Source organism: Mastomys coucha, unplaced genomic scaffold (assembly GCF_008632895.1).
Source record: "Mastomys coucha isolate ucsf_1 unplaced genomic scaffold, UCSF_Mcou_1 pScaffold21, whole genome shotgun sequence".
NCBI lineage: Eukaryota > Metazoa > Chordata > Mammalia > Rodentia > Muridae > Mastomys > Mastomys coucha.
The window spans coordinates 71,171,688-71,188,732 of record NW_022196904.1 but is presented as its reverse complement, the minus strand read 5'-3'; the positions used below and the strand labels follow the sequence as shown (position 1 = coordinate 71,188,732).

At 47.5% G+C, this 17,045-nt stretch overlaps 1 protein-coding gene across 1 annotated transcript in view; it reads right to left on the bottom strand.

Annotated features, from left to right (window-relative positions):
* Positions 1–17,045, bottom strand: part of Slc28a1 (solute carrier family 28 member 1) — a 48,878-nt gene that overhangs the window by 18,643 nt on the left and 13,190 nt on the right. Inside the window, exons 8-10 of the mRNA XM_031384351.1 lie at positions 16,581–16,658; positions 6,491–6,571; positions 2,659–2,739 (exon numbers count right to left, since the gene is read on the bottom strand). Coding sequence (XP_031240211.1) covers positions 2,659–2,739; positions 6,491–6,571; positions 16,581–16,658 — 240 coding nt within the window. The remainder of the gene's footprint in view (positions 1–2,658; positions 2,740–6,490; positions 6,572–16,580; positions 16,659–17,045) is intronic.

The window sequence follows — 17,045 nt, the reverse complement described above, 5'->3', positions numbered from 1 at the left end:
CATCCTACAATGGGACCAGCTGCCTCACACTCACACTGCTATGCAGCTATGCCCTCTCTGCCATGATAGACTGCACCTCTAAACTGTGAATCAACAGGCAACTCCTTCCTTCCTTAAGTTTTTTCTGTAGAGTGTTTCATCACAGAGAAAAGTAAAGCAACCAATACCAGGAAGTGACAAGAACATCTTCCTGGAAGTGGTGGTGGTGGTGGGGGGGGTATAGATATGCTGTGAATTTAGAGGCTGATAGAATCTATGAAGATAAAAGCCTAAAGGTCAGGGAATATCAGCAAAGACCTTTTTGAGGGTGTGTCGCTGGGTTAATGTTAACTGAGACCTAAAGGAGTCAACTACACAGACTGGTGGTTCAGCCATCCAGATAGAACCAAGGCCCTGAGACAGGAATAAGCTTGACCAAGTTTGAGAAGTATCAAGGAAAATTGCGTGTCTGTCACAGAGCTCTGTGTGTGTGAGGACTAGTTTGACATGGAGGCAGAAGAGGGTAGATGGGCTCTGGAGAAGACGTTCGCTTGTTTGGATAGCACATGCCATGAGGGTGTGTGTGTATGTGTGTGTGTGTGTGTGTATGTGTGTGTTTGTGTGTATGTGTCTGTCTGTCTGTCTAGGATGGAACCTCTAGGGGTCTGCCCATGTTAGGCAAACATTTTACCACCAAGTCACACCCCCAGGTCCTCATACATGTTTTTGATTGGGTTACTCAGACATATGTTTCAAAATGAATGTCAGGAGTGATGTTGGGAGCAGGGAGAACAGGAGATGATGACAGTGGTCCAGGAGACTGACAGCATGGCTCAGTCAGCAAGGGAGAAGCAGTGGATGGATGCAGAGGCAGAACTGAGTTACCTGGTATTAGATGCAATGCAGGTAGAGCAGACTGAGGGAGGCAAGATGGCATTCAGAGTGATCTGAACAACTCATGGAAGATGTTAATGTTTCCTCACAGTCTCAGAAATGTGTGGCTGTGCCAGGGGAGGGACTCCAGGTCCTGTTTAGTGAATTTGAGACATCTCTAAGGGAGGCTTCTATGGTTTCTGATCCTCCTCTTGTGCCTCAGTTTGAACATTTTAAAGAGTTTTAGGTGGTAGCCCACACCTGTATTGGGTGGTAGCCACCAGAGGTAGAGGCAGGAGGCTCAGTAGCTGAAGGGCAATCTTGACTACATGGCAAATTTGAGGCCAGTCTGGACTACATAAGACTTTCTCAAAAAAAGCTGAGAGAGAGATAGAGACAGAGAGAGACAGAGGAGGGTTATTTTGGAAACAACTTATCTGCAAGCATATCTATCTATTACAATAATGAAACTAGCATGTTTGCTGTTTCAGGATATTTGATCACACTGTGAACCACAAGATTGTGTTGCTTACTGGAAAAACCTGTTTCTAGTTGTGTGTGGTGTGGCTCAGCCTTAGCACATAACTTTAATCCCTCTGGCTGAAATGCAGACATGCCCTTAGTACACACCTTTAATCCCAAATAATGAAGGTAAAGTTAGTTTTGTAGAAGGAAGCACCCATGTTTGAAAGTGATGTCTAAATGAGTGTCAGGCAAAGTGATGAATCACAGAAAGATTTGACAGAATAGGATCTGCCTAACTCTTACAAGAAGAGAAAGGAAAGGGAAGCTACTTAAGAGAGAGCAGTGGAGAAAAGTAGAGGAGGCAGTTTTACTGGCATAGTTGTAGAGAAACAGATTGCAGAGAGAGAACAAGCTAGACCAGAGAATGAGAAAGAGCCAGAAGATGAGAACATAATTGCCAGTCAGTATGAGGCCAAGCAGAGCAATTCAGTGAGAAACTGAGAGAAGCCAGCTTGGATCAGTCACCTTCGAGAGGAGCTTGAGCCGGAACAGCTGAATTGACCAGACAGAGTTCAGAAAGAAATAGGAGGCTCACTAGAGTGAACTTATTCACACTAAGTCTCAGGGCTAAAAACATTCCAGACTTAGATCAGACTGTACGGAGGCTTGAAGCTTCCAGGCCTAGGCCTAGGTTAGCAGATGAGACAGTAAGCCTCCAAGACGGCAACCACATCAGATGAATAAAACTTACTCTTACATCTTGCACCATAACAAAAACCAGGCCAGTACTTTTATAAAAACAAAAAACAAAGCCAAAACCCTCTAAACTACCCAATGAAATAAGGAACCACTTGGCAAGGGCATCTCTTAAGGACTCCCTGACTCTCACAGTCTCCTTGGGAAGGTTAGGCCTGAAGAGACTCGGGAATCCTGGTGCCTTCAGAACTATATTATTTCAAGGAATACATTTCAGACAAAGGAAAACTAAGACCAAATGATATAGTGGGAAGAAGCCAGATCATGGAAAAACAAACAAACAAACAAAAACCAACTAAATGTGTCTTACTTGTCCCTGCAGAATCCTGGCCAAACCATTCGTATCTCCCAAACCTCAGGCTCCCCGCTTAGCCTGTCAGAATCTAAGCTGATGACAACAGCCCAGGCTAAAGTGATAGAGGTGCCAAATAGACAATGTCTGCGTTTGGCATGACACAGGCAGGACATGCAGCATTCATGGGCAGCACCCTTCTGTGAAGCTGGGGACAGGTTAAATGGCCTTCCCTTGAATTAAATTGGATCCCTGCCCACCCCCGGTCTCTTTGGGGTGGCTGCAGTACATACCTGGCTCACAAAAATGTTTCCTGCCACACTCAGTGTCTCAGTGGCTGAGGTACCCATGGTGACCTGCATCAACCAGGCAATCTGGAAAAAGATCAGAGTTCTCATGAGTGGACATTAGCAAGCCAGAGTCAGAAAGAGTCAGGGGTGAAAGTACCTTAAAAGTCTTCCAGCCCTCCCCCCCCACCCTCCCCACCCCCGCCCCACTGTGGTTTAAATGGCCCCTCTAAAACTCAAGCTGAAATTTAATTAGCATTGGAACAGGGGACTGCAGAGATGTCTCAGGGTTGAGTTTTGGTCTTTTGCTATGTATTGTAATGCTAAATTCTGTATGAGTGAATTCTCACCTTTAAAAGCTTTTGTTGTGCAAACCTTGTTCCTTAATTTAAAACTATTGGTTAAACAAAATTGCTACAGCCAGTTACTGGAGGGATTAGAGGTAGGTAGGTTTAGAGTGACCTGGTTGGGGGTGCAGGAAATTTGAGGAGGAGAAGGAAGAAGAAAGAGAAGAGAGGAGGAAGCTGCCATGAGGAGAGATGGACCATGAGCACATGACTAGGAGAAACAGCAAGTATCTGGGGTATACTGCTAGGGAAGTAGCCAGGCCAGCAGTTAGAAAAAAAGACTAAGGGTGACCCCCAGTAATTGTCAAAGTCTAATAAAATAACCATAGTCTGAGTCTCACCATTTGTAAGCTAGTTGGGGGATAAGCAGCTCAGTCGATCAGGTAGAGTCCCAGGACCAATGTAAAAGCATCCACTTGTAATCCCATTGCTGGAGAGGTGGAAATAGGAGGATCCTTGGGGCTTGCTGACAAGCCAGCCTACCCAAGTCAGTGAGATCTGGGTTCAATGAGAGCTCCTAGCTCAGAAAATGAGGTGGAGGGTCAGCAAGCTAGCTAAGGTATGCAAGCTAGGTAAGACATTGGTCACCAAGCCTGACAACCTAGTTTGATCCCCAAGGACCTGCTCAGTGGGACGAGAACCAACTCCTGCTAGCTGTCCTCTGATGGCTACACGAGTCTGTCGTGCATACATATGTGCGTATTTCTATGGGTTTGTTTATGTGTATGTGTGTGTGCAGGTACCTGAGGCTTAGAGAAAAAGGCATCAGATCCCCTGGAGCAGGAGTTTCAGGGAATTATGAACTGCCAAGGTGATAATGAGAACCCAACTAGGTCTTCTGCCAGGGCATATTCTCAACTGCTTCGAGGCCATCTCTCCAGCCCATAAATAATTTAACAACAGAACAAAACAAACAAACAAACAAAACCTGTTAGCTGGGAATGATGACACTCATTTAAAATTCCAGCACTCTGAAGGCAAAGGCAAGCAGATCTCTTGAGTTCAAAGCCAGCATGGTCTATATAGTGAGTTCCAGGACAGCCAGAGTTTCAAAATAAGACACTGTCTCAAAAAAAAAAAAAAAAAAAAAAAAAAAAAAAAAAAAAAAAAAAGTTTAAAAAAATTCATTCACTATAATGCAGCCTACAGAATGGGAAAAGATCTTAACCAACCCTATATCAAATAGAGGACTGATATCCAAAATATATAAGGAACTCAAGAAATTAGACACTAACAAACAAAATAATCCAATTAAAAAAACGAGGCACAGTGTTAAACAGAGAATTCTCAACAGAAGAATCTCTAATGGCTGAGCAGCACTTAATGAAATGTTCAACATCAGGGGAATGCAAATCAAAATGACTCTGAGATTCTACCTTACAGCTCTCAGAATGGATAAGAGGAGGCTAGGAGAGAGAAGGGAAATTGATGAAGGCATCTCTGTAGGAGGATAGGTTCTGGGAGTGTATGGGGTGACTCCATCTGAGACTCCTAGCTGTTGGAGATATAGATGCTGATGCAGCCACCTCCCATAGCCAGGCAGGACTTCCAATGGAGGGAGAGGGACATCAACTCAAAATTTGCCCTGCCTACTAGATGTGCAGGGATAAAGATGGAGCAGAGATTGAAGGGAACAGCCAACCAATGACTGCCCCAACTTGAGACCCATGCCATGGGAGAGAACCAACCCCTGACACTATTAATGATTCTCTGCTATGCTTGCAGACAGGAGCGTAGTAGCATCACTGTCCTCTGAGGAGCTTCACACAGCAGCAGATGGAAACAGATGCAGAGACCCACAGCCACACATCAGGCAGAGCTAGGGGAGTCTGATGGAAGAGTGAGGGATTGGATTGAGGGAGCTGAAGGAGCCAAGAATACCACAAGACCTACAGAGTCAACAAACCTGGGCCCATCAGGGCTCACAGAGATGGAACCACCAATCAAAGAGTATGCAGATGTGCAGCTGGATCTTCATGTGGGTTCCCTAACAAATGGAACAGGGGCTGTCTCTGACTCCGTTGCCCACCTCTGGATCCCCTTCCCCTAACTGTACTGTCTGGTTAGGCCTCAGTGGGAGAGGATGTGCCTATTCCTGCTGGGACTGCATGTTGCAGTGTGGGTTGGTACTCAAAAAGGGCTTCTCCTTCTCTTAGGTGAAAGGTAGAGAGGGTAGGACTGGGAGAAGAGGAGGGAAAGGCTTTGATAAAGTGAATAAATAAATTAATGAAAAAATTAATTCACCATAATGTCTAGCCTGGTTTTCCTCAGTTACTTAACTAGAGACTTTCTTTTCCAAGTAACATTTGGTAGCACGCCAGGGTCTAGAGTTCAATGGAAAAGGGTTTGGGACATATTGTACTAGAAGGTTCTTCTCTGGAATGTGTCTGTGCTGCTGCTGCCTCTCAGCCTGTTCTTGGCTAGCCTTCCTTCATAAGCATTTGGAATTAGCCTTCCCTTCTCTCTTCCTCTGATCCAGGCCCATCATTCTCCATCCCTCCAGCCTGGCTGTGAAGGATGTGGGTTCTTTCCTGCTTATAGCACCATGTGTCCAAGCCCATGGTTGAACATCTGCTCCAGATCCAGGGGCAGTCACCTCCTTTGGATTCTGCAGATTAACATAAGCACAGGTCACTTTTTATTCTTGCTGTCATCCAAAGGTGCTGACTTATTCTGAGCTCTGTTGGCTAAAACCTCAGAACCCTTTGCCAGGTCTGATGCTTTCAAATGCTGTACATTGCTAACTCCTACATCCTAGTCCTATGCAGATTTTATAAACCTAAGCATGGTTGGGCTGCAAAGATGACTCAGCAGGTAAAGGTGTCCAGTGCTAAGCCTGACAACTTGAGTTTAATCCCCAGGTCCCACATGGCAGAGGGAGGAAACCCGCAAGATGTCTTCTGACCTCCACATATGCATCCTGGTATGCATGCATGCATGAACACACATGCATGTGTATACACAATAAACAAATCAACAATTGAATAAATAAACAAACAAGTAAATAAACAAATGAATAGTCCTTTTAAAGTAAGCATATTTATACCAGCTAAGTCTGGTCTATCTGGCCCAGTGTTATAATCTCTGTGGATTATTTTTGGTATAAATAACTTTCCCCTAAATCCTGTGTTGTCTCCTAGAACCCCAACCCTCCTTCCCATAGAGACAGCATTAGATTTTGTGCCATTTTTCCCTACTGTCAAGACGAGAGAACTTTTGAAGGGATGTTTGATTAGCAATGGATTCAGAGAGAATATAAAGTGTGGGAGGAGAGCATTCTGGGAAGGCATGGGCTTCAGGAGCAAGAGACTCCAGGAGGGTATGGACCCTAGGAGCAGGGAATTCTGGGAAGGTATGGGTCCAGAAAGCTAGAAATTCTAGGGTAGGGAGGTAGACCTTGAGCCATAGGACTCTGGGAGAATGCTGACGCTGGAAGGCTATACCAGGGGACTAGTGACTCCGAAGAAGCACATCCAGGCCTGAGGACTCACCTTCAGGATCACCCACTGCATGAGGCCCAGATAGTACAGAACTGACATGACGCAGCTGAAGAAGACGATGATGGGCAAAACCTGCCGGGAGACAGGGTCCTGGGTTAGAGGTGTGCAGGGCCAGGAGACAGCTCACTCCTACAAAGCCTTCTCTGGGAGGTCTGCCAGGTGCAGGGAGAGGCTCTGGGGGCTGTGTAAGAGTCTCAGGTGATCCCAACACAAGCCTGTGATGGGCCGTGAGAGCGCCTGCTTTCACCCCCTGCCCGCGATGGGCCATGAGAGCGCCTGCTTTCACCCCCTGCTTCTTTACCTCTATTATGAGAAATCCTTCTTAAGATTGTCATGAAGGCTAAAGGAGCTGGCTCAGGTGTAGCACACTCATGGACTCTCTCTCCTACTTCTGCATAAGCTTAATTCTGGTCTATGACTCTGGCCTGGTTGGACTCTCTCCTCTCTGGGCATGAATGAGGGGACCCTCCTTAGTGTGGCTTTCTGCTTCTGTTCAGGACCATCAGGCTTGGACCAGACACATCCTGGCCCTGCAATTCACATCTTATCTTGTCACTCTGTTTCATACCAGGACCTTCATATCTATCCTTCCCTTCCAGGTCTATAGCCCATCCCAGGGCTTTCTTGCTACAGTCCTTTTATTTATTTATTTTAAATATTTATTTTTATTTTTAAAGATTTATTTATTTTATGTAGATGAGGACACTGTCACTGTCTTCAGACACACTAGAAGGCATCAGATCCCATTACAGATGGTTGTGAGCCAGGTAGTTGCTGGGAATGGAACTCAGGACCTCTGAAAGAACAGTCAGTGTTCTTAACTGCTCAGCCATCTCTCCAGCCCCTATCTTATTGTTTTAATTCTATATATATGGAGGGGCATGGTGCAAGCACATAAGTAAAAGAGGGCATCGCCTGCCCTGGAGCTGGAATTACAGGTGGTTGCAATGAACCACTTGACACAGGTGCTGGGAACCAAACTGGGATCTTCTGCAAGGGCAGTGTCTGATCTTAACTGCTCTTAACATCTCTCCAGCCCTAACTGTAGCTCATTTGTAGTAGCAGAGCTTGTATGTCTCTTGACAGAGGGCTGGTTTAGTACCCCACAGCATGGCCACCCATGGTGAGCTAAATGTCAGGAAAGGAGAACAAGAAAGCTCTTGGAGTCTCTTGAGCTTGCACCCAAGTCTTGACCATATGGCTCTTTCCTAAGCCCTTCTCTCTCCTTCCTGTTCATACTGAAAATTAAAATAAGAAATAGAAAAAGAAGAAGCTCCCTGTGGGAACGTGAGAGACAGGCTGTTAGGTGAGAAGGGAGGGCCTCACCATGGGCATGGTCTGTGTGTTATTACATGAGGGAAAGGCAGGAAGTGTGTGTGGATCAGGGACATCATTCAAAGGGTTTGCAAGTGACCAGTGGCAGCAGGCATCTGAAAGTGAGTGGCTGAGTGCCAGGGCTTGGAGGACATGCGACTCTTGGGTTCTTCTTCCCATTGGAGTGTTTGTCCTGCCGTGTTTTGTTTTGTTTTGTTTGTTGTTTTTTTTTCAAATAGTTCAAACGTCTGGCAGAGATGCTAAGACTATGGGAATTCTCGCTCACTAAAAAGTAGAAAAGATGGGCTGGAGGGATGGCTCAGTGGTTATGAGCACTGACTGGTCTTCCAGAGGTCCTGAGTTCAATTCCCAGCAACCACATGGTGGCTCACAACCATCTGTAAGGGGATCCAATACCCTCTTCTGGTGTGTCTAAAGACAGCTACCGTGTACTCATATACATAAAAATAAATAAATAATTCTTTTTAAAAAAAAAAGTGAGAAAGTTGGGCCAGGTGTTGGTGGCACACACATTTTATCCCAGCACTCAGGGGGCAGAGGCAGGTGGACCTCTGTGAGTTTGAGGCCAGCCTGGTCTGCATAGTGAGTTCCAGGTCAGAGAAACCCTGTCTGGAAAACAAAACAAAACAAAAATGGGAAAGCTGGGATATTAATACATTTGGAAATGGAGCTAGCTGGATGGCTCAGCCATTAAGGGTGCTTGCCGCCCACCTGGCCACCCGAGTTTCACTCCTGGGACCTACATGGTCGAAGAGGGAATCGACTCTTTGCTTTCTGACTTCAACACTGGTACTGTGGTATGTGTGTGCCTGTACTCTTACACATACACAGACACACAGATACTGAATAAATCCTTTTAAAACAGAAAAGAAGGCACTACTCTCAAACACTTATAGCCTGTAGGCCAGAGCTGTGGGGAATTTGGTTTTCTTTCCTTTCTTTTCTTAATTTCTGAATTTCCCATCTGTTCCTCTATTTTTCTTCCCTTTTTTATGTGTGCTGAGGATCCAACCCAGGACTTTACGCATGCTCTGCAAGTACCTACCACGTGCTCAGTCCATGTCCCCTGTTCCAGTAACATTTCCCAAGGAGGAAGCAAAGCAGAGGGGAGCCTTGGAATCATCTACTTAGTTTTGAACTTGGTGGATATGGGAGGCCCACAGAATCTCCAAGGGGAATGTCCCACTGAATAAAGGGGTCCAGGGCTGAGAGAGAACTCTGGATGGGGACTGGATTTGGAACTTGGTTCATGAGAAATGCAGTTGAGGCCTTCGAGATAGCTCATCAGGCAAAAGCTTGGTACCGAGCCTGCTGACCGGAGATCTTCCCTTGAGAGCCCCACAGGGTAGGACAGAAGCAGCTCCACAAGTTGTCTTCTGACTTCCACATTTACACTGTGTCACACACACACCCGACCCCCCAAACACATACCCGGTAAATTAATTAAAAGTAAAAGAAAGAAAAGGTGATGAGGTCCAGCCGAAGCAGCAGAACAAACACTACTCACAGAAACCTGCTGCAGTGTGCAGAACGGGACCCTGGAGCCTGTGTGGCTAAAGAGAGAGACGAATAGAGTCTAGGAGACCCAGGACACCAGTTAGGACAGCCAAAAGGAGAGGGACAGAGTCCAAGCAGGCACAGCCAGTCATCTAGGCGGGAGCCTCAGCACTTTGGCAAGACAAGTCTTGAGACAGACTATGGCACTCAAGAAGAAGCCTGGCTAGGTAAGAACGGTGTCAGACGAGGGGTGTGGACACAGACCAGAAGCCAAGTAACATCAAGAGGGAGCAAGAGACCCAGACATGGCACGGACAGGCAGCATTTCCGGGAGGCCAAGCTGGTGGGGAGGGCCGAAGGGCAGGAGCTGGTTATTGTGTTTTGAAAAGCGAGAGTCTTGCACAATCTCTCAGAACAAGTAGATGGTCCTAGGTGGCAGCAAAGATCTGCTCCCACAGTCCAGCCGTGGGATGAGAAAGAAAAGAGTGTGGCTGGGCTTCCCCTCTCCCTTCCCAACCAACACCACAGGCCTCTAGACTTGCTCCACTTTACACCTATTGCTGTGGCTTGCCTGCTGCTGGGGACATCACATGACAGGGAGCATAGGTACTGGATTCAGAACCTCCATTCCTGCCTTATAACTCCTCCTTGCTAGTTGGAACTACTCACAGCCCCGGGGGTGACATCATCCTGCTCTCCCAGAAGCCAGATGTGAGCCTAGTCAGCTGGTGCCCTTGACTATGTGAGGGACTCCATGACAACTGGCTGGCTACAGCCCCAGGCTGGAGTTAGGAGGACATGCCCAGGATGGCAGAGTGGGCATCAGAAGGTGTGTTCTAACTATAGGTGGAGGCTGTGGGTGAGAGGGAAGCTGCATTTGGGATGAAGGAGTGAATGGTGACGGAGGAAAGGGAAACAGAAGAGAAGGGAGGGGATGGGGGGTCTCTAGATGGCTCAGTGGTAAAGCATTTGGTTAGCACATGAGGCCCAGGAGACACAGCACCATGAAGAATACAAGAATAGTACAAAGGGAAATAAGAAGAAAAGAAGGGAGAAGAAAGGAGGGGGAAGGAGGCGATAGATAGAGGAAAGGGGGAAGGCAGGCAGGCTCCAAACTTCAGGGTAGGGTATATAATAATGTCCCTGTGGCAAGTACGAGCTCACAGCCCAGGAACCACCTTTGGAGTGCCTGGTATGGTAGACAAGCAGCGTGTAACTCAGGGCAGTGCTACTTGAGGAAGGACTATTAACTCCTACTACGTGCCTGGCAGGAAGTCCTACTGTGTGCCAGATAATCATTGATATGTGGTGGCTCATTGATCCTCAAAGCAACTGAGGTGGCTGTAATTATCTCCACTTGACTGAGGCTCTGAAGTGTGGGCCACCCATCCAAAGTCACACAGTTGAGAACAGGCAGAGAGCATTCAGATGCCAGGAAGGTTGCCAAAGTCCTGTATGGCTGAGGCATGTGCCCCGGAGAAGGCTTGATTCTCTGCAATCAGAGCAGCCATGTATCCCTGCTAGAGACGGAATCTTCCAGATGCACACGATAAAACCAAAGCCCAGATGGCAGGCTTAGACAGCCATCAGGAGGGGAAGCCCTCATGGATGGGGCCAGTTCATTTCCCCTTACACAAGAGGCCCCGGAGTCTCCCTCTGCCTTCAAGCACGTGAGGATGGGAGAGGTGACTGGGAAGAGGGATTCCTCATCAGAACATGACCATAGGGGCCCTCTGCTTTCCTTTCCAGCGTCTAGATGTTAAGGAGTGGATTCCCGTTGTTTGTGAGCCAGCATGCCTATAGTTTTTAATCATAGCATCCCATACTCGGAGGACTATGGCTCCAGAGTCTCCACTGCACCACACCCTTGGAACCACTTCATCCTGCCTGGAAATCAAACTTATCTAAACTGGCTCTCTCTCCTCGGCCACCCCAAGCCCTTCCTTTTAGCCTTTCCTCTCAGTCTCTGCTCTCTTCCCACCCCCTCTCTGAAAGGAGTACTGTTTACCTGAGGAAATTAAGGACTGCCTTAGGCAGATACCCCAAACTCTCAGGAGAGGAAAAGATTTTTTTTAACCTCTGGGGCTCCTCATGAGGAGGCCTTGAACACTGCCTAGCTGAGTAGGTGGGGCCTTGCCAGAGGCTGGAACCAGCCATTGTGAGAGGCCGAGGGAGTGTGATCCTGGGTCAGCCAGACCCAGCAAGAAAGCAGGAGCTGGGGGTGTGAGGAGGGAGTACTGGGGGGTCGGGTGGAAAGTTACTAGAAAGGAGATGGAGCCAAAGCAGGGGTGGGGACAGGGGTGGGAGGGTGACTAATCAACCAGATACAGCCAGGAGGAGGACACCACATGGACTGTGCAAAGCTCTAGGCCAAGGAGAAGCAGAGGATTAAAAAAGTCCCAGGGTGATTCTACTTCCTGGAGAAAAGATCATTTGGACTAGGTCCCAGCAGGAGACAGCCTAGGTCTAAAGATCTGCAGGAGCTCAAGGAAGCCTTCCCAGCATGGACACTGGCCGACTAGAGTCTGAGAGGCACGGAAGAGCCTTGAGTTCAACTCAGTACCCAACAGAGCCACCCTACCTGGAGGGCAAGTCTCAAGACTGAAAGAGGTGTGTGGGGTGTGTGTGTGTATAATGCGTGTGTAGTATATGTGGTGTATATGTATATGTAGTATATGTGGTATGTGTATGTGGTGTATGTGTATGTGGTACATGTGTAGTGTGTAGTGTGTGTGTGTGTGAGTGCAGTGTGTATGGTATGTGTAGTATGTGGTGTTTGTGTAGTGTGTTGTATGTGTGTGTGAGTGTGTGTGTGTGTGCAGTGTGTGTCTGTGTAGTGTGTGTGGTATATGTATGTGGTATGTGTAGTATGTGGTGTTTGTGTGTGTAGTATAGTGTGTGTGTGTGTGAGTGTGTGTGCAGTGTGTATGTGTGGTGAGTGTGTGTGAGTGTGTGTGTGTATGCAGTGTGTGTCTGTGTAGTGTGTGTGGTATGTGTATGTGGTATGTGTAGTATGTGGTGTTTGTGTGTGTAGTGTGGTGTGTATGTGTGTTTGTGTGTATGTATGAGTGTGTGTGAGTGTGTGTATGTGTCTTGCTAAGGCTGCCATTGGCTTACACACTGAGATCTGCCTGCCTCTGCTTCCCTGTCCACCTCTGGAATCAAAGGTTTGCATCACCACCACTGCCGGGCTAAAGGATATATTTCTAAGGGTTGCTTCCATTCCATCAGTGATTTCATCCCATGGCCCTGGCTTCACATCAGAACAAGAGCTCAGCTGCCCCAGTGGCTGGATGCAGGCTAACTGGCTCAGCATGGTCATATTATCTAACAGCACAATCAGAATCCTGCCCAGGACTTGTCTGGCTACAAAAGAGAGTCGTCCATGCTATCTGATGTGCTGTAAGAATGAACATCTGGTGTTGATGGGGTAAACATGGTGTGAGGGATAAAGCTGACCCTGAAGGCTATGCAGAGAGGATATGAGGCTGCAGCTGTTCTGGAGCCTGGTTCTAGCCTTTGTTGGCTCCACCTGACCAGCTAGTGTGTAGGCCAAGAAGTCCCCTCCTCCCTGGGAAACTATGTGCAAGTGGGTTTCTGTCACTCTCAACTGTTAAAAGAATATAACCTCGTATAAAGCTAGGAGGAGAACAAATGTTCTGTGACAAAGAGCCCCTTGCCACCTAAGAAAAGGGCTCTAATGTCAGGGCACAGAAACTAAAACAAGGACATTGTGTTGGGGCTGCAATCTTAGCCTCTTTAGCCTCGTGAGTTTGCACAAACATCAGCCACCCTGAGCATCAGGCTCCTCACCTATAAAGGGGTAATCATTGTATTTTCTCTGAAAGATCAGTGTGAGACTAAAATGAAGTTTGGCCATGACTCCTCTGTTATCAGGGCTTTCTTCTCCTTGCCTGAGCTTTTCTTTTCTTTTCCACTAGGGCAGTGGAACCTCACCCTCCTAATGCTGTGGCCTTTTAATACAGTTCCTCATATTGTGGTGACCCACAGCCACAAAATTATTTTTGTTAGAATTTAAAAAAAAAAAAAGATTTAGGGCTGGTGAGATAGCTCAGTCAGTAGGAGCACCAATTGCTCTTCCGAAGGTCCTGAGTTCAAATCCCAGCAACCACATGGTGGATCACAACCACCCGTAATGAGATCTGACACCCTCTTCTGGTGTGTCTGAAGACAGCTACAGTGTACTTATTTATAATAATAAATAAATCTTTTTTTTTAAATAAATGATTTATTTATTTATTTTATGTACAGCTATACTGTAGCTGTACAGATGGTTGTGAGCCACCATGAGGTTGCTGGAATTTGAACTCAGGATCTTTGGAAGAGCAGTCTGTGCTCTTAACAACTGAGCCATCTCTCCAGCCCCCATAGCTATAAATTTTACTACTGTTATGAATCATAATATAAATATCTGATATGCAGGCTATCTTATATGTGACCCCTGTGGAAGAGTCGTTAAACCCAAAGGGGTGGAGACCCACAGGTTGAAAACAGCCGTACTAGACTATCCAGCATCGAGTGGGACAAAGTGGTTCATAATATCCCTGAATTGCTTCAAAGTTCACCTTTGACCCTTGAGGGATTAGAAGCCCTGGGTCTTGCTATGGAGGTTGGAATCTGGTGTGGTGTTGCATGCCTGTAATCCTAACACTTCATGGGTAGCAGTAGAAAGATCATGAATTTAAGTTCATCCTCAGCTCTGTGATGAGGTCAAGGCCAACCTGGGCTACATGAGGCCCTATCACAGCACTACAGGAGGCAGAGACAGACAAAACTGTGTGAGTCTGAAGCCAGCCTAGTCTAGAGAGAGTTCCAGGACAAGCCAGGCCTACACAGAGAAACCTTGTCTCAAGAAGCCAAAAAAATAAAATAAAATAAATACTTTTTTTAAAAAGGTAGTTCAGACCTTGTATCAGACCAAGGACCCCAGGGCTTTGGAATATGGTACCCTGGCCAGAAAAGACTGTCTCCTTGGGGCTCACTGAGCACACGCCCTAGCAGACACAGGAATTTCCCAGGACTGCTCTGGAACCATCACTTATTTGTTTCATTCATTTAGCAAACAGCAGAGTCTCTAGCCATTAGCCTTTTGGGGCTTAAGGCTACATGAAGGATGCAAAGTAAGACTAAGCCTTGTCCTCAAATGGTAAATGCTCTTGTGACAGCACCTATGGAATTGAGGCGTAACCGACATCTGTCTTCCCCTAACCCAGTATTCCTAGACCATAAAGCATTTGCTTTGGTGGGCCCCTCTCCAGCACACACACCAACATCCTACTACTGTCTTTCATATCTGCTGTTGACATGTAAAGCCACCAATGCATAGCAGGACTGCTCAGAACTCTTCAATGGAGCCTCAGTTAGTGAAAAAAGCCCAGATGCTGGACACCCATGGTGGTGCATGCAAGTCATCCCAGAACTCAGGAGGATCACAAGTTTGAGGCCAGTTTGAACTACATCCAGGCCCTGTTTCAAAACAAAAGACAACGCAAAACACAGACTCAACAAAGGATCCTCAGACGCCTCAGCCTGGCATTGAGACTGTTCAAGACAGAGTCCGGTTGAGCCCAGAGGCCATCCCCAGCTTCCCTCTGAGTCTTTGCTTTCACTATTGCATCTTCCAGCTTCCGGCTCCAGGACCTCCCAATCCTCAATCCTCCATGTCCTGGAACTCTTCCACACCCTTGGGGAGTCTTCCTCAAACCATCCCTAGTAGCAGCTTCTCTGTTACAGGCTCTGTGTATGTCTCACGCATCTGACCCCCCCCCCCCCCCACCCCTGCGCACACTGGAGGTAGAGCCGCTGTGTGCTGTTTACAGCTGAGAAACTGTTGGCCTTCAAGAAGTTACCCACAGCAGATGTTCACCAACTCCCCTGGACCTTTGGGTGCACACTACTTGTTATATGGAGAGAGTAGTCCTCACGCCCTATGGGGACGGTATTTGGGTGAACTTGTAGGATAGCCAAGGCTGCCTTCCTGATATCTTTATACACAATAGTTCTTGGGGAGATGGGGTAAATCTGCCCAGGGCCAGACAGACTCTAGGAACCTGGGACCCTCCCTTTCCCTCCAGCACTGGAGTCATTTAAACTCTTTGGACAGGATCTTCCTCAAGGGGTCTCTGGCACAACAGCCACAAGAGCCACTGAGCTCTAAGAAAAACTAGTAAGAGGTCAGAGTTCATGCCCAGAAGGATGACCTGGACTTCATTTGTCTCTACATAAGCCCAGAAGTCTACAATAGAAACCCCTGGGCCCATCATCCCCAGCAGGGTAGAAAGGTAGAAATTCCAGAACCTACCAACATTGCCTGTGCGGCCCCTCCATGGCTTTAGTGGTCTAGACAGGCAACTGTGATTCATCTCCTTGTTACTTTGGCACAAGTAATGAGGCAGAAAACTGGAGCCAGGCTGCCACTGTCTCGGCCTGGCTTTGGGAAATGCAGTGTAAGCCTGGAGTGAGTTTTGGGCTGTAAAGCTGTCTATACTAAAGGGGGGACTGTACTAAAACTCTCACTCACCAGGGTGTTTCAGAGGCTTGGCCAGCTTACCAGAGGGAGAAGAAATAGAATCACAGCTCCATCCAGAACAGCAAAGAGGGTGGGGGTTTAGGGCACATGAGCTGTGTCTCCAGCATGAGTGGCTCTGTTTTAAACTACAGCTGGGCTCTGCCAGGGGCAATGGAGTCTTTAAAACAGAAGGGTGGCTTAACCCTTAATGCCTCCTATAATACTGTAGATGTAGTGTTGAGTGAACAGAGGGAGAGAGAGAGAAGAAAGAGAGAAAGAAGCAAAGGCGCTAGAGTCAGACTGTGGAGGAGGTTGGCTCTGAGAGGTGGTGAAGAGGGAGCCTGAAGAGGGAGCATTTATGGATCCAGTGTCCCTGCAGCAAGTTAGGAGCTAAGGGCCCCTTGGGGCTGTCTCTCAGCACCCCTCACCACCGCCACCTCTTGCTCTTAGCCTTCTAGCAGCTATGTCAAGTGGTGAGTCATGCTTAGGAAAGATAATGCAGAAACAGCAAACTTCCCCACATTTTACCAAACATCATCCAACAAACAGGGTGCTGGGTCTTTCCTGGCCCCAAGCTTTGGCTTTGTTAGCATCCTGGGCACTAGTCTGTGCCCACAGGAGCCCTCCCGCCTGAGCTCACCTCCTGTCAGCTTAGCTGGCTCCCACAGCTGGGACCTGAGCAGCGAGTGCCAACCCTTGCTGGGGCAACAGTCAACTGACCTGAAAGGCAAAGACATTCTTGACCAGAGCCTCTCCAAAGACGAAGCTGGAGCCGGCCTCAGTGTAACTCAGGAAGACCTGGAGGAGACACAATGCGGGGAGTTGGGCTAGGAAGGGAGGCAGGAAACATGGCCAGGAACCCAGGCGGGGCGAGCAAGAGCTTCAGCCCAGTGCAGGTGGATAGAAGGATGCCAAGGCTACAGGCCTTCCTGCCTCAAGATGTACCTCTGAAACATGGTCCCTGTGTGTGGCCTCCAACCTATGTGCATGAAGTTAACAAGACAAAGAGTCAGATTGGTAGACTTTATGCTACATATCTTTATTATAGTGAGTTTGAGGCTAACCTGAACTACACAGGACACTGTCAAAAACAAAAAAATCAACAACACCCCCCTCCAAACCTCCAAACCACCACCACCACCACCATCACCACTACCACCACCACCACCACCACAAAATCAAAAC